This window comes from Typha latifolia, chromosome 1 (assembly GCF_019914945.1).
Source record: "Typha latifolia isolate L0001 chromosome 1, TyphaL0001v2, whole genome shotgun sequence".
Taxonomy (NCBI): Eukaryota; Viridiplantae; Streptophyta; class Magnoliopsida; order Poales; family Typhaceae; genus Typha; species Typha latifolia.
The window spans coordinates 2735527-2753150 of record NC_133086.1 but is presented as its reverse complement, the minus strand read 5'-3'; the positions used below and the strand labels follow the sequence as shown (position 1 = coordinate 2753150).

The following is a 17624-nucleotide window of genomic DNA, read 5'->3' as shown; positions in this document are numbered from 1 at the left end:
AGTAAGAGAAGTGGTGATTGTGATAGGCTATTTGCATCAAAAAGTTTTTGATTTTTGTTTTGTAATTTTAGTGATAATAAAATTAAACTCTTATGAAGATCTCTTATATAATGTATGTGCATTGGTTATAAAAAAATATGCATTTAATCTAGAAAATTGACGTACTCTGTTCGTAAGAGCCTAAATCTTTCTGTTAAAAAATAAATAAATAACTTCAGAAAAAATTTCTAAGAAATTCACGGGTAGTCTACTTAATTATCGTCTATGTCGATTCCTCCATCCAGAGCACGGGATATTTCGTGAAGCCAAAGTGGAGAGATTGCAGGGCCTTCTACTCCATTAAATGTTGAAGCTGGAGGACTCCATGGAGATCACGTCACAGAAAAGAAAAGAGAAAAAAAAAAAGTTCATGTGATTTGTTAGTCGTTCGAAGATCTACCAGCCTCTTGTAGAACTTTCTCATCTCTTTTTGAGACCTAAAATGATCGATCCTTTTGGTTGACCAACGAAAAGATTACAAACCCTTTTCTGCAAATGTTTGAGAACCACATCTTGAACTGTGTACAAAAGCTGTGCAAAAATCAACAGCTAAGGGCGTTGGGGATTGATCCTCAATCAAACCCAACATGGAAAACATACATAATTTACACAAAAGAAAACATATTAACTAACAATATCTAACAAAAGTTACAAAAAATCAAAGAAGAAGAAAGAGGGGCATCATTAAACTTAACTATTTCCCTTTCTTCCCATTAACATGGGCTTTAGGTGATGATGATTCAAGCACTCCTCCCATCTTCTTTGCACTTAGCCTGTTCCGATACTCCTTCTTCCTCGTAGACTTCCTCATATTTCCATCCCAATCCTTCATCACAGGCACCGAATACCACCATATAGAAGTGCAACAAATGGCAAACACCCTTCCAAACAACACCAAGCATACCAATATTAAAATCATCACCAGAGGCCAATGATACCCAAAAGTCCACCTCCTCCAAGACCAAGCTACCTCCTTGATCTCCGACGTCGGCTTCGCCTCTTTCGCCACTTCCTTTGCCTCCTTATCGGCCTCCTCCTCGGGTTTGGTCGGAGAAGACAAAGCCTTGGTATTCTTATTCCTCTTATCCAAGTTCTTGACATCCTCCTGATCATGAGTCTTAGGATCCCTTAGCTTGACAATTACCGGAACCCAATCGTGAGAGCTCGAGAACATGAACCTCACCATGGCTATACCATCCGAGCCAGCCTTTGCCAAAATCTTCTCCCTCCTAGAGTTGAGCTCGGATAGCACCGTGGAATACTTATCCAACCCTCTTGACGAATAAGGATTCTTGTCGGGTTTCTTCTTCTTGGTTCTCCTCGGCGACGCCGAAGCAGTGCATGGATCATCGTCGACGTGCTTGAAGCTGCCGGTGCCACAGAACATAGTCTTTAGTATAGCATGCCAAATTGCCAATTAATTTGAAGGAGTTCTTGGGGTAATCCTCTTGGTTTCTGAAGGAGTTCACAATATATAAAACAGAGAGGGACTTGGGGAATAAGAAGCGTAACAAGTCGTTGCCTCGTTGGTCAAATCGGGATATGGACGCAGTCCAAAGAAGCTTTCTGTTAATGCAGTTGACTTGGTAAGGTTGCGGAAATTACTAGATTTGGGAGCAAGGAATCGACAAGTTTGATGTCGGAGACTCTGAATTGGTCTTATGATGTCCGACTCTAATAGATGGACCTTCCAATTGGCCTTTGTATTTATATGTAATAACGCTTGTTTACCTCTAAATGCACCATAAACAATTGTTAATTTTGTTACAAGAATCATAGATAAATTAGGAGGTAGAAACGATTTATTATCATATATCCAGAGATTAAAAGTCTTAACCTTAGTTTGTATATATATACCAGTGATCAACTTGAATTTATTCGGGTCAAAGAGGCAGGGCTAATTCTGTAAGATCCAAATTGGAGTCCGTCGCTTTGTCTGACTTAGTCTTGACTTGATCTAATAATTCAAAAAAAATCAGGTGCAAGTTCAACAGCAAACGATCAAATTTGATGTGTTCAAACACTAAGAGTTCAAATGTGCTGTCACTAACTCTTCCTATGTCTTTTTCTTCTCCCATTGTGTATTGTGTGATTTCTCCCCTCTCATCTCTCAACAGAGTTTGTTGTTGCTCTTTTTTTTTTTCTCCTTCCATCTTCTTACCCTCCTCTTCTTATTATCGTCGCCGCCGCCACCTTCTCTCTTCCCCCTCTCCTCAGCCAAATAATTTCTCTTCATCTGTCATTCTCCCTTTAATAAATCCTAGCCGTGATCTACCCATTCACTCTTCTCATTGATTTTTTTTTATCGAAACTCTCTCTCCATCTCCATCCCCTTTGTCTTATCTAATTCAACTAACTTCTCATTGCTTTTCATGGGTAAGAGGTATCCTTCTTTTGCTTGTGGATGACCTCGAGTCTTACTTCTTTTCCCCCATTTCTTTGGTTATTTTCCATATGTTGAGGATTCTTTTCTAGCATTTTAGTATTATAAAGGGCTATGAACCTTCAATTGCTAGATTGCGATAAAATTGCAAGCTAAGCTCAAATCCTTTACATTTATGAATTTGCCTCTAGATGTATTTGTGTTTGTAGCCAAGTTAGAAGCTTTAAATTTATATTAGACCAAGTTCTACGAACGAATGAAATATAGCTTTCTCTTTAAAAAGAATGTGTTCAAGTTCAAACTAAAGGGCAGTAAAAAGAATTTTGAAAAATGTATTTTGTCTTCCTATGACGAACCTCGAATAATAATTTGTGCGATGACAGACGGTGACGGGGGCTGGCGAGTTTTGCTGGACTTGTGGATCCTGACGTTGGAAGTAGGGATGATGATGCAGAGGGACGAGGATTTTTACGATGATATATTATGATCAAATGATGGAATGGGGAATAAATTAAATCAGATAGATTGGATTAGGTTAAATATAAAGTAGGTAGGTATAAATTTATCAATTTGTAAATAGTAAAAATAAAGATTATTAATCACATATATATTAATTTTTTATTATTAGTTTATCTCACTATCATTTCTTGTCACTAATAATAACCATAACTCATCAACTTCTTAAACCTCATTTGCTAGTTAAAAGTATTGTTTTGCTTTACTTTACTTTGAGCGCTTGACTTAATTTGTTTGGATTTGTGTATTATTCATATGACGAACATCATGTTCAAAGTTTTTGGTTGGGCCGGTGATCGCATTAATCAGGACTGCTGCACCAACTTATGGCCATAATTTGTCTATATACTTGCATCACTGCAGGAAGGGGGACCGATTTGGCTTCCTGTTTTAATTTCAACCTCCCAGAAATAATCTCATTATGTTATATGGTTGGAAATCATGGATTAGCTAGTAATGATCATCATAAAGAAAAAAGAAAATAAAAACAGAAGAAATTTTCAGATAATAAACTGCGTCTCATCTCATCTCATCAGTGCTAATATTTTCTGCCAATGAGTCAGATGATGAGAAGAGAGCAAAGAGGAGAGAAAAAGAGTATTAATCACCAAGAATTATATCGATCAGATTAATAACCTAAACTACTTATTGTCCTTTCTTCGGGAAAAAGGAAGTTTTGCCAAGTACTCACGAAACCATCTTCTTAAACATTACAAGCAATTAGATAGTTCCAACTTCTCTCTCTGGTGATGTTTCAATTAATCGTCACGTGATAATTAACGATTCTCAACTTTCTTATATATATTTTGGTAGAGTTAATCTTCGTTTACTAACCAATGAAAATCCACAGATCCACCAAAGCTCATGGTTGGATTTCTGGTATTTTGATGATCCCACCTCCAGTAATCAAATTAATATTTTGCCGGGGATAATGACTTCTAAATAGTAGTTCTATCAGAGGTGGAAAAATATTAAAATACAAACGCCAGCCCTAACTCTGCTAGGATTTAACATTTGCTTCTTTCCTCCTCTCTAAGAGGGGATTCCTTTAGCCACCGACGAGTTTTCTTCTCTTCCTAATGTTTATAATTTGGGAGGTGTCTTATTTAGATCTTATTTGCTATTTGAACTTGCTTGCATTTACATGTTATACGATATATATGTATGTTTCTCTGTATATAGTTTGTAAAACTTGTTTTGATTTAATAGAATTTTCAGCCTAACAGGTGAGAGATGTTGTAGAAAATTGCACTCACGATATTGGTCCCACCTAGAGGTACCGTGGTTGTCACTCCAAGCTAAGAATAACATAAAGAAATTGGTAACTTGTTGACATCTCTCACTACCCAATCGCTGCCAAAATCTAGAAACATATTGAGAGGGACAAACGACTTCAATACCCATCAGCAAAATATTTATATATATATATATTTTTTCATACATTTTCTTTGCAATAGAACTTACCATTTTATGAACCATCTGGGTCAATAATACTTGCAATCTGACGAATTCCTTGCTCTTTTTGTTCGTCTATACATCTTTTCCAATAAAGGGTATTATAATGCAATATATGAACTTTACACAAGAATCATATCTCAATTTCAGTCATAACTTTGCATTTCAGATAAAATCTAAGAGTTGCTTGCTAAGTTAGTAGTCACTAGAGGTTATGCCCCTATAAAGCAAATGGAAAAGGCTCATAATTTTTACAACTTAAAACCTAGTTCTACTATCACAAGATGAAAATCTCTTAAAAAATCACATGATGAAATCAAAATAACTACTTACCATTATGTCATGTTCAAGCTCGATTACAATCTGTACAGTTTAGATGTCTCACTGTCATACCAATGATTTTTATTATATCAACTTCAATAATAAAAGTTTGGCGTTCCAATTTTCTCTAACTAGGCGGCTACATGTGGAACTGCCCGCTTATTATTTTCCACACGAGAACCATGTTTCTAAGAGCAGCATTATTGAATAGAGGTGTACACATAAATCATAATGGAAACTTCTGTTCATGCTAGTACTTACTACGCCTATGACCTATGAGTTGAATAAATCATAACTTTAACAGATCTCTCTAGTTGAAACCAACTACATGTGATTTATATTCTACCGCCATGTAAAATATGGTACAATAAAAGGTTTCTTCTTTTTATAAACTGCTATATATGAAGCAAAATAGAAGCAACTAATACTGATAAACCAAACAGTAGCTTTCCTTTGTGCATACAATACCTTCCCTTCTGTACGTAATGAGTTTGTCAAGAACAAATTATCTCAAGTCTTAGATAATATAGAGTAAATGGTAAGGATGAAAAGATAACCTAAGAATAAAAATTAGCAAGAAGAGATCCACGTACAGAAAGAAGAAAGCAATCCTAACAATGCTGCAATCCAATACCATAATATGATGAAACTTCTTTAGAGATGAACAGATAACCCCCTTCAATTCAGTAGCACAGTGAAAAGAAAAAAGAACTGAGAGAGAACTACTAAATATGTCAAGCAAGAAGTCATAAAAATGAAGGGCTCGGAAAATGATATAAAATTGCTTATTTCATCAAATTTGAAGATAACAATTCCCATTATGATTGACTAGAAGAGTTCTCAAGCTTTTGGCAAAGGGCATTAAAGAAGGCTAATAATGATGTACAACTATCTGTCCTAACAGGGCAATATATCCAACTTATGGCTTATTTTTCATTGAGCTGGTCTCTTTGGTTGAGTACCGCGTCCACATGTTCATCCGCTATTAAATTTCTTTTGATTTCACCTACTATTGTCATACTGCTTTTCATATTCTTCTTTTCTGTTGTCATTCTATCTCTTCTTGCCATATCAACCCTTGAAAATACATATATAGCCCATAATCTCATCAAACAGCACCCTCAAATTAAAACTGATTTTACAACAAATGATTCTAGTATGACTATATGTTCCCAACTAATTTATCTCTAACTCCTGTCATGATATTTAATCTTTTTCATTAGTCCTTTTTTCTTACCTAACTAATCTCATTGCACATTTCTGCATGGTAACACCATCAACTGCCACCGAATTTACTAGAGATTTATAGCTTTTCACCATGGTTTTAAAACAATTTCACCTTACCACCAACGCACCCGCTTCAGGTTTGCTTGGGTCCTGCCCATATAAACCACCTTAGTATCTTGTATGATGTTTACTACGTATGAACTTAATATTCAAATTGTTATGAGTGTTGGGAAATTTGTGGATTTTTAACGATGTAGTGTTGTGCTTAACAACAATGCATTAATTCTTGATAGATTGTAGGTAACAATTTTAACTATTTCTCTGACTATTTTTTTATTTGTTTATTTTTTAGACCTTCTTGAATTGTAGGCTCCATCTACCTAGCGCCTAGATGTTACATAACCTATTTTCCACCGTACCACCTAAAGTCTTTTAAAACCTTCACTTTCACTTACCCAAAATGAAACTGCTGAAATTCTGAACCTGCTGATAATAAACTGTGAGTTTTCCCTTCTTTTTTCTTTTTGACCTAATCAGACATGAATGCTGATGATACTATACTATATGATTGACTCGGAAGTACTGGACTTACTAGTTCTCAATCTTTTTTCCTGTTTACAGATTAGAAACCTCAATGGCTACATGCTCATGTTGAATTCTGCAAAACTTTCAGTGCTCCCTGATTTTTGCTTGCAGACAACATTTCAACATCTCTAGACCTGGAAAAGTGTGTTTTAAGAATTACTTGAAGTTTTCTTAATTGGGTATGGAAATTTCGGTTGAAAACCAATTACCTGACTTCCAATCTACCTGTGTAGGGCAGCAATTGGCATACCTAAACCAATTACCTGACTTCCAATCTACCTTCATTCTACATTATCGATTTTTCATAAGCTTAACAGCAGCACAGTTCATCTTATTAACATCTGACCCCTTGAAGTTACTCTATAATATTCCTAAATCAGACTATCTAAGACACCATGAAACAAAGTAACCCGACATATTATGTGCAAAGTCCCAATAGCAGTATAGCACCTTAAAAAATGCACTATCAAAGTAAGAACTGAGCAGGAAGTTGTGAGCAACTTTCTGGTTCAAAATATAAACAATTAGATTATGTTCTTGACATAATATCGATTGAACATGTACAGTAAGCATTAACAAGTTTAAGTTATCCATAAAAAACATCATGGAATTTGCAATATCGAATGAACTAGCAACTTTTTTAGATAATTTTAATACATACTTATAATGAGCATAGCTTATTCTAGGATTATTCACAAGCTAAATGATTGCAGAAATACTCCACAGTATCAAGAACACGTCCTTCTAAGGCCATATGCTTCAAATCAATGATGAAATTGTTCCGAAGGAACCCGAATCCAAAACTTCCATCCTCATACTCCCAAATTCTACCCTCCACATTTCTTAAATCACCTGAGGAGCCAGATAGGTCTGGGATCACCAGGTCATAACTAGAATTGATACATAAGACCCGTGAGACAATCTCCCTCTCTGATCCACACCGATCCGAAGTCATCTGTCGGATATGTTCACGGCTACTATAGAGATCCTGTTCCTCCTTAGAAAATGGGGGTTCAAGAAATGTGATATTTGAAGTCCAGAAAACAGGGGAGCAAACAGAGAAACGCACCCCTGCCTCGCTGATGCATCTACAAGATATTCCACCAATATCATCGTATCTGACGAGGAAAAATTCCAGGACCATGTCCTCAGAAATCCCCTATTTGAAGCAAATGCCATCTGAGATCCTCACTTTGTATGAAGAATAAAATCACAAAGAAAATGGCGATACGCAAGCAAGCTAGCACTAACAGATATATAAAATTAATTAAAAAACAACAACTTTCTAAGCAAACAAAAAAATCAAGAGGGTAACAGAAGAAAACAATGCCCACATACTAAAGATGGCAAATTTCTGATAAAGAAAAACAATAGGGAAAGAGAAGAAATCACCTTCCATAAGCCCTGCAGAGGCCGCGAGGGTGTGGGAAGATAATTTATCACCTTGAGGAAATGTTCAGCTTCCAATCCTCTTCGCCTCCCGAGTCGTTCCCTCTCCTTCTTCCTCTGTCTCCTGGAAGCCTTATCACTTCCCGGGCTCGTTCGATTCGCAACATACTGATAGATCTCCGACATCATGCGATCCGGTGGTGACGTGCTCTCAATTGCACTCACCTCATCCAATGTCCCTTCAGACGCATCAGCGTAGAAGCTGCAATTCTCCTCCAGAACAAAATGATTATTACCCATGAAACTAACGTTCGCCGGCAGCAAATCCGACGAATCTGATACCGATTTGAAGCTCACAGGCTCGCCGAGTGGGGAGAAACCAAGCCAGAGGAAGGGAACCTTGAGGACACCGTAACTTCCGGAATCGGGCGAGGGGGAGACTCGGTAGCCGATAATGGAGGAAACGCCCCACTCGAAGAAGACAAGGGGGGAATCGCTAACTGAGTCTCCCCGTCCGACGCGGCGCCAGAAGCCGATGAGGTGCTCCCATCGGTCGAGGTCGCGGTAGAGGCGGGTGAATTGGACGGCGGAGATGGAGGAGGGGAGGAGGATCTTCGAACCCCAGCGGCGGCGGCACATGGCCAGATAGAGAGGGGTGGAGGAGGAGGAGGAGGCGGAGCAGAGCGCGGCGAAACGGCGGGAGGTGCAGGCGAAGGCGGAGAGCTCGGAAGGGGAGAGATATGAGAGGATGGTGAGCTGCAGGTCGTCGGGGAAATCGGAGAAGGAAGGCGACGACGACGACATTGCAATGGTTAGGGTTAGGCTTGGAGGAATTGGGAATGAGGACGAGAAAAGGAGTTGTTCTGTTTAATCGTCGTTTCTCGCCGCTGTTCAAAGTGACTCAGATGGAATATTCGAGGCGGTGGCGGAACTCCCGGCTACACTAATCGCCTGTTTGTGGGGGACGGCTCGGGCCGGGCCGGGTTGGATATCACATTCGATTCACATCGATTGGATTTGCCTATCCATTCTGTAGCCATAACTGTATATGGATATCCGTGGAAAGCAAATTATATTCCTAAGATTTTCACAATATTATATTGTAAATGCCCTTATTCTAATTTTCTTGTATTGTTGATATACTTAAAATGGAGAATAATGTTCACTTTATATCAATCAATTATTGTGCCATCGTAAGACATTTTGCGTACAGAAAAAAATAAAAATAAAAGCAAAAAGTTCAATTGATTTCTCAGACAAACCTCTAAAGAAAAAATTTATTCACCTCATAATAAGTTATTGGACCCACTTATGCTTTACTTTCGCCTCATTGGCGTTTTGAGCTCGGATAGGCGGCGGATAACAACCATATTACAAAATTAGATAAACGGACCCTTTGTTCGCGAATAAGTGGACTTAATCGCGCAACCGCTTGGGGCTGCTAACTCCGAAACTTTCCCCTTCTTTGCGAGGCACCGAGGTGGAGATGGCCGCTATCGAGATCGATCTCTTCGGATGCCCTCGTCTCTGGGATCCCTCTTGAACACGTCCGGCGAAAGGTATATACAAAGACTCCGAGGCTATTACTTGTTTCTCTCGTGCACTCAATTTTTTGCCCGTGAAGAATTTAGAAGACGTTAAGTCTGGGACTTGTGCTAACTGTAAGATGGTTATTAATAATGATCGAAAGCATTACTGTATGGAATTAGCTGCTTTTATTGAACTCATACGTTATTTTGCAAAGTACCCGTATAAAATTTTAGTAGAAATTATTGTCAAATGAAATATAATCTCTCACTTGTCTGATCTTGTCGTTCTCTTGATTTAATTTTCTATAAACTCCATTGGTGCAAGTCTCAGTGTCTAATCTCTCTTATATGTCACCTGTCATTGTTATTATCACCCTACTGCATTCGTAATGCTTATAATAGTCGTTCTTCCTTCAACTCCTTGGATTGGTATAGTATTTGTGCCTCACACTTCATATTGATTAAATAATAGTTTTTAAATAATTTTATCAGTTGCACTGATTTTTTTTTCCTTCTAGTATTTGTTTGATAAACTTGTATTTTAATTTCCTTCATGCAGACCACAATACTTTTGCTCTACAAAGTCATCAAAACATTGAAGCAATACCGAACTTTCCCTTTGGTGGTCTGTTTAGATTATTGCCATTGCTGTTAGGAAATTGTTGAATCTAGTTAAGTAAATATACATATTTAACTTCCAAAATATGTCTAGAATCCATGTGTTGCTTCCAAAAGTTCAATTTAGCTGATACCGCATATTTAAGTGTAGTTGAAGGGATGCGTCACTTTCATCCTGCATGCGCACTTACAGGTTATATTTTGCCGATAAAGCTGATCTTTCTAGTTTCTACTCACCTGACTGAATTCAGGTCATGATTTTTTCCCCAGCTACGACTGCAACTTAGCAAGTTTCTGGAAAAGTTGGAAGCTGGAAAATCAATTTTATGTCAGCCCAAAAGTTATGACCCCTGTTCTGCTTAATATTGATCGCCTTACTAACAAATTATAAGATGGCCTTATTAGCAGTCAATTCATATACCCTGTCTCTTATGTATGCCAATTTAGCTTTACCATAAGTCACCGATTGCAATCGTAGCTTATGGCAACTGCAGCTTTCTACTTATGCATCTTTACTCTCATCAACTAACATTTTTAGGGAATCAATTATTATCTTTTGGAATTTGCACTCAGCTACTGGATAATTCTAGAGATTACTAGTTGCAGAGACTCATAGAATACATCAAACATTAGAGTTGATGGATAATGTGAGCGGAACTTTATCATTAATCCATTTGTACATTTTCTTTGTCTTCATATTTGAAGTTGACCCCAGAATCACAGAGACAGTATAGTTCATCTCATTGGTTTAGATTTGGTAGTTTATGTAATGCGTATTTTCCTTGTTTTCTTTGATGCACTAAATTGACGAAATGGCATGAGGACTGATCTTTATAATTATTATTTTTATTGACACCATATTAAAATATAGGTGGGAGAATCCATTGATGGGTTGGACATCCACAGGACTGAGTTTTGATAGTGAAGAAGCTGCAAAACTGTTTGCTGATAAACATGGATGGGATTATGTGGTGTGTATTTTTCATTTTTAACCATTTTATTGTCACGTTACCTTACTACATACTGATTTAGATTTTGCGCCTTTAAATTGCGGATTACCCTAGTCAAAGAAGGGAAGGAATATGGGGTGATCTGTGCTTAGACTGAATCTAAGTTGCAGTACATAATAGCTGAATCACCTGAAATTGTGAATAGGCTCTTTCAACTAATTCACTTTGTTTCTTTTGCAAGACATGCAATGAAACTCCCAAAGGTCTTTTAGGTCAAACTTGATGCATGTTCTAATTCTGCATTTAAACTTTAAAGAATATCATATTCTGATCCTATTTAATCTAACATTTTGCTCATGTTGTATTTATAGTCTCCTTTTGTATCTAGGGATATGATATGTCCCGAGGCCATTATTTTTATATGAAGAGTTGTAGTAATACTGGAAGATATCTTATGTTTGCATAAGAACTGTTTGATGAGGAAAGCTGAAACTGCTTCCTGGCAATCTGTGAGTGATAGATGGCGGTGAAAGGGTTGATTCTTCTATGATTTTTAGCAAAAAAATTAGGATAGAGGGATAGAAAAGGCATATTTATATGCCCCAGGCAGAAGGCGAGCAAAGGCCATTTGGAGATTTTTTTTTTAAATTCTCAGACAGTGATGGTTGAATTTATCTATTACATCTATATGGATTGGAAAACCCTGCTGGCACACCAGCTTTTAGAAAAGATGTACCTTTTACTTTGAGGCATGAAAAAAATAGGCCAACATTGTTAGAAACCTGATGATTTTTCCTCTCTTTTGGTTTATATTAGGTTCTTGTTCTTTCCTATGTTGTTTGCTTAATTGCTTGCCCGTACATTTTATTAAATGCGAGCTATTTATGGATTTGTATGATTGCAGTATCCTTTTTCTTTTCTTTCTTAGCAGCACTTGCATATAATTTTATTCCTATAAAATCAGTACTAAAGCGTTAGAGAGCCAAATGCATTTTGTATATTCTTGAATGAAGAACATATCACATCACTCTAAACATTATTTTGTTGGGAACAAACAAAGTGAGAATTCCTGTTTCTTCATACTGTCATTAGCACTTGGTTATGGACCAAGTAATTATCATTCCAGTCTTGTATCAGTCCTTGTAAAATTAGTAGTTAAGCTTGCTGTCACTGTATGCAGGTGAGGAAGTGGCATACTCCTCTTCTGAAGGTTTATCACCCTTCTCCTCAAGAATATGCTTCTGTTTTCAATTAAGCGGGTGTTTTTATGATTCTAATTTAAAATGGAATTTGATTTGTTATTGCACTGGGAAAGACTTATTTTGAGTTTATGATTATTGTACCTAGCTATAGTAAATATTTGTTCAAGGTAGACAATTCAGTAGACACAAGTACCTAGCCATCTTATTTAACAGCATACAATATATCTTAAGGAGCACCTGTACATATAAGCCAAAATGACTGGTAAGGGTAACTGTATGCTTATAATTTTGATTCCCCTTTACTCAAAATTATCCGACACAGCACTAGAGTTGACTCATGATTGTTGTGGACGACTTAGTGGAGATTCCAGAAGAGTTACCTTTGTTTTCACTTTTCATATATCCTTGTCATGAACCTTATCTCACTGTAGGTGAAGGCCAAGTCTTTTATCTAGTTCTTCATTAGTATCTCTGCCGCAATTGTCCTGGTAAAGGATTTCGAATTAATTATATGCAACTGCTAGTTATATAGTTTAGCGGATCTTGAGGAACAATACCATTTGACTTTGGGTTGAAGGTCTTTAGGATTTAGGACAGTAGCCTTTGCATTAATATGAGTCTAAACTGCATGATGGACACTGCTTTTGGACCAACATGGTCATTGATTTTAAAATCGTCTTTGAAGAACGAATCAACCTGACTTTGGCCGTATAAAGCCTATCTCCTGCAGTCATGTCGGTGAACTTGGACTTACTATTCAGTCAGGTAATATGTAATAGGACTTTAACGCTATTATTGATCAAGGAGTGCAATAAGGGAGGAAGACCATAGCACTGAGATGTATCTTTCCACTTTATAAGATAATTGAATCTGATTCACAAATAATTAGGAAATGTGTCTGATGATGATTTTTATGAAATCATTCTTTGTTATGAAGCCTTTGAAGAACGATCCAGCCTGACTTCGGACATATAAAGCCTATCTCCTGCAGTTCATGCCGGTGAACTTGGACTTGCTATTTAGTCAAGCAATAGGACTTTAAAGCTGTTAGGAGGCCTTTGAAGAACGATCCAGCCTGACTTCGGACGTATAAAGCCTATCTCCTGCAGTTCATGCCGGTGAAGTTGGACTTGCTGTTTAGTCAAGCAATAGGACTTTATTTAACGCTGTTATTGGTCCAGGAGTGCGACAGGGGAGGAAAACTATAGCACTGAGAGATATCTTCTCACTTTATTAAGACAATTGAGTCCAATTCTTACCTCGAACTTATCTACAATCTTTATCTTATCTTATCGGGGACATATATTTGGCTGGTAGCAGATGGATGAAGACAAAAAGATTGTTTACTGATTTGGATGGTTTCTTCATGCGTTCCACATTAATCGAACTCAAGTCCAAGGTGTGTTAGCTTTTCTACCAGGTATTTATTAATGCACTTCCCCCCAGCTTGTACTCTCTTTTAAATTACCTGGTAGATGATTGGTTTAATGCTTAGGCCAACTGAAAAGTGATAAGAAATCATCGATACATTTTCACATTACCTTTTATTTTATGGTTTAATCTTAGAGATAATTCATTCTTATTCACCTCTGAATTGTAAAAGAACCAGAAAATGTAGATTATCATTTCTCAGTATTTCCGCAAGCACACTGTGAATTTAAGTAATGCCATAGTTCAATTTCGTCAAGATAATATTTATTTATTATTAATTTATTAATTATTTTGAATTTTAAATTGTTAGACAATAATAATTTTTATATTTTATATTTTAATACGTTCGTATATTATATACTCTTTAACACTTTCTTTGACATATGAGGTAAACTTCTTCTAACACCCCTCATTTTGATACTTAATTTAAACGGATATATATATATATATATATAATTAAGTGGATTTGAATTCAATACTTCTGCTCTTCTAATTCACAACTACTCTTAAATGATTACAATTTGAAACCGGTGGATTTTATATTTTATATTTCTAACATTTATATGTGCAGTTGAGTTGTAATAGTTTCATTCTTACTTGAGTGGATTTCACTGCAATTTACATATTCCTCTCACTTCTATACTGAAGATTTTCTAGCACTAGAGGTCAAAGGCTTATGCAGACAATTTCAAGCAATGAACCCCATGTGAAGACGGGAAACTTAAACCATTCCCGTCAGTTCGTACTCTGGATTGCGAGGAAATGCCATGTCACGAAATGAACCTCATTTTTTTTCTTTTTATTGAGACTTTTCCATCTTTGTATGCGAGCGTGCATGCAATCAGCCAGTCTTGTGTTTGACAAAATATAATTGAACTGATTTTTTTAGTATACTATATACTAATATCATTTCTAACACTACATCTTGCTCATATTATCTACACCAGGGGGTAGGGGAGAACACAAAAGGTGCAAGTACAGGAGGAAGAGGAGGAAGAAGAAGGAGAAGAGTTGTTTCATGCTTTGCAGTAGGTGACAGAAGCCTCATTGGTGTGAAACCTCCAGGTGAAGAGGTAGTCCTTGGCTTCACAGTAGAGTCTACTCACTTGGCATGGTGCAGTGATGATGGCCCTCCTCCCGTTGCATGCCCACTCTATCTTCACCTTGCATGAGAACCCATTGGAAGATGCCGGAACCGACGACTCCGGCACGTCCAGCATCACCTCGCCGCCAATTCTCCTCGTCGCCGCCTTCGTGCCAACCATGTAGTCGAGCCACATGCATTCGGGCTGCCCCACCATCTCCTTGTAGGCGGAATTGGCCATCCGGACGCGGTTTCGGGAGTCGGAGACAACTGCGGGGAGGGTGTCGGACTCAATCTCCTCCTCGACCTCCTCCGGCCTCTTGGAGACTAGCATCAGAGGTGCGGAGCCGGTGTTAGTGGCGATGCTGCCGACGCTAATGCTTGAGCCGACGGGCCGAAGGGGCTGAGGCACGATGATTTTGGGCTCCTGCAGCTTCTGAAGGAGGTTCTTCTCGACGGGGATATCTCTTTCCTCGGCGGCGGGGAGGAGCGAGAGGGTCAGTAAGTCCTTGGAGCACCCACCTGTTGTGGGCTTCTCCTGGATTGGTCCTAAATTGGAGCCCAAGGGAGGCAAGCCACGGGTCAAGAGGCCTGGATGGGCGGTGGCCACGGTGGCGACGGCGTCGGTGGAGGTGGAAGCAATAAATGGCAAGAAAGACTTCTGCCGCTTAGCCAACGGCATGGTGGCCAAGCTTGGCCGGCCACGCTTGCGTGCCCGGCACGGGCGGCTCCGCAAGTGGAGCGCCATGCCGCATGGCTTGTTGACTGGGCCGTCGGGGACAGGAGTCATGGGCAGGGCCGGCTTGGGAGCGATGGGCCGGAACCTGGCCATGATCTCATGGGTCTTGGCCACGTCCACAGATTGATGAAACATGGCTTGCCCTAAAGCCAATATAGCTTCCCTTCCCTCCTATGATAGTGAGAGGAGAGAGGACTATGAGAGGACTATATAAAAAAAAAAGGAGTCTTTTGCTGTGGTGGTGAAAGGGAAGGGAAGGGAACTGGGTGGGGTTTTAAACATGGATAGAAACCAATGGGAGCAAGGCAAGATGAGGAGACGAAGTGGGAGAGGCACTGACACGTGGGAGCAAGGTTGGGTACGTGGAGAGGTAGTTTAGTGGGGGAAGACACGTAGGCTGAGAGGTTATGACGGGATAGGAGAATAGGAGGCTCTTGGGTTTTTTTTTCTTTTTTTCACTTTTTCCTTTTTTCCCTTTGGTTCTGGTTATGATGGTGGCGTGGAGGAGGAGTGCGGTTACTGGTTCAGGGAGTGCATGACATCTAACTTGCGAATCCGGGGCTTTATGTGGGAAGAGCTAATAAGAATTGGACAGGTGGCGGTTGGGAGTGACATGCGGGCCTACACATGCATGCCTTATCGTAAGAGAGAGAAATGAAGGGGATTAATGTTTTTTTTTTTCCTTCCCCCTTTTTCTTTTTGAGAAAGAAATGAATGTTATGTGAGATGTGGCGATGTGAACGAGTGGTGTGTGGAGGAAGAGGAGGGCATGGAGATCTCGTTGGCGGGTGGCGATTCTTTGTTGCCAAGCGATGGGTGTCGGGAAGCGAGTAGGGAAGTGCAGTGTGATTTGTGATACAGCTAATGCATTTTAAACCCCTCTCGAGTTCGTGTCACTTCCCTTTTGTTATTGCCCTTTGGAGTTCTATTCGCATGTCGTCACCGAGGCCGTTAGGGCAAGCCACCTGTCTTACGAATATTTGCAAATTACCTCCTGCCTTTTGTCAAATAGGCTATCTGTCGTTCCCACGTCATGTCTGTTCTTTGGAGTTATGTGCTAAATTACATAGGGAAAAAGTTGATATAGTTGAGGTTTAGGCCTATTAGAGATACTAACAGGTATATATATTGTATGCGTATGTATGGTGTTAAATGAAAACTTATTAGGGTACACTTGGACTGTATGAACTATTATTATCTTTTATATAAAACTCAAATTTATTTTAATGGCATCTTAATTTTCAATTATTCAAAACTTCTTAAATGTTATAGTCCATTAATTTTAAGAGCTCGAACAAACCGTCTTATCTTTTATTTCAGAGAAGGAAAGAGTAGTTAAGAGTTAGATGATTATTTAACAATTGGTGCTGCTAGGAGGGCGAGAGATATAAAATAGTTAAACTGAGTCAAAGCACTACAAAAGATAGATTGTTGATCTACATAAAAATGGCATAAAATCTAAATTTATCAACTCAGTTTACTAATTAGAAATTTAATCACGTCATCAGGAAAGAGAAGGGAAAAAAAATAAGTATCCACGATATGTAAAACTGAAAAACACTATTCAGACATTTTTTATCTCAAGATTTTGTGTTGGATATAAATTGTTTAACAGTTATGTCAATGCTATTTTACTTGGCTACTTCATTCCCAACAACTCATTAGAAAACTATGCGAAGACAACATGCTCTTTAAAGCCAAGCAATAAGTACTTCCCCTAGTGCATGCTCCTATCAAGTATGAACCATGTCGACAACTAAGAAAAAGACATACATAAATTCCCAGCTTACCTAAACAACTTTTGTCCATCTAAGCACTTCAATATATTATACGGTGACAACCCAACTGCTGCGAAAACTAGCATCAAAGCTGCAGTTCTGTGCTGTAGCCCTTTTGGATCTACCTTTGGGTAGCAACCAATTTCCTAAACGAAAGGATAAGGAACAAGGCTAAAGCAAGATTCTTGACAGCAAATTAATCAGTAAACCTTGTCACTTTTGCGAATGAAGAAAAGGCAAGATTACACCCCTTTGTCTTTGGGCATCTCAGAATAATAAAAAGTCACAAATACTTTTCAACAATTGAATAAATTTCGCTGCAAAAGAATAACTACGAAATTCTATGTAGGATTTAGAATGACCTCTGCATCATGTGGC

General features: G+C 38.4%; 3 protein-coding genes and 1 long non-coding RNA gene across 4 annotated transcripts; 1 reads left to right on the top strand and 3 right to left on the bottom strand.

Annotated features, from left to right (window-relative positions):
• Positions 1 to 466: 466 nt before the first annotated feature.
• Positions 467 to 1507, bottom strand: LOC140798442 (uncharacterized). The gene has a single exon (XM_073152274.1). The coding sequence runs from the start codon at positions 1424 to 1426 to the stop codon at positions 734 to 736; it is 693 nt and encodes a 230-aa protein (XP_073008375.1). The 5' UTR covers positions 1427 to 1507; the 3' UTR covers positions 467 to 733.
• A 5638-nt stretch (positions 1508 to 7145) lies between these two features.
• On the bottom strand, positions 7146 to 8841 carry LOC140780665 (F-box protein At3g12350). Its single transcript, XM_073126360.1, has 2 exons — positions 7919 to 8841; positions 7146 to 7685 (listed from the first exon to the last, which is right to left on the bottom strand). The coding sequence occupies exons 1-2, from the start codon at positions 8717 to 8719 to the stop codon at positions 7215 to 7217; spliced, it is 1272 nt and encodes a 423-aa protein (XP_072982461.1). The 5' UTR covers positions 8720 to 8841; the 3' UTR covers positions 7146 to 7214.
• Positions 8842 to 9275: 434 nt separating this feature from the next.
• Positions 9276 to 11290, top strand: LOC140799933 (uncharacterized). The gene is made up of 2 exons (XR_012111121.1): positions 9276 to 9474; positions 10934 to 11290. It is a non-coding gene; the product is annotated as an uncharacterized lncRNA (long non-coding RNA).
• A 3211-nt stretch (positions 11291 to 14501) lies between these two features.
• Positions 14502 to 16574, bottom strand: LOC140799928 (uncharacterized). Its single transcript, XM_073154486.1, has one exon. It carries the CDS (start codon positions 15601 to 15603, stop codon positions 14662 to 14664), a length of 942 nt encoding a protein of 313 aa, XP_073010587.1. The 5' UTR covers positions 15604 to 16574; the 3' UTR covers positions 14502 to 14661.
• Positions 16575 to 17624: the final 1050 nt, after the last annotated feature.

Bases quoted from the DNA above. Each gene is read 5' to 3' on its own strand.
- LOC140798442 (XM_073152274.1), bottom strand. From the start codon at position 1,426: ATGTTCTGTGGCACCGGCAGCTTCAAGCACGTCGACGATGATCCATGC.
- LOC140780665 (XM_073126360.1), bottom strand. From the start codon at position 8,719: ATGTCGTCGTCGTCGCCTTCCTTCTCCGATTTCCCCGACGACCTGCAG. The intron at 7,686-7,918 runs GTGATTTCTTCT...TGCTTCAAATAG, and splicing joins CTCTGCAGGGCTTATGGAAG to GGGATTTCTGAGGACATGGT.
- LOC140799928 (XM_073154486.1), bottom strand. From the start codon at position 15,603: ATGTTTCATCAATCTGTGGACGTGGCCAAGACCCATGAGATCATGGCC.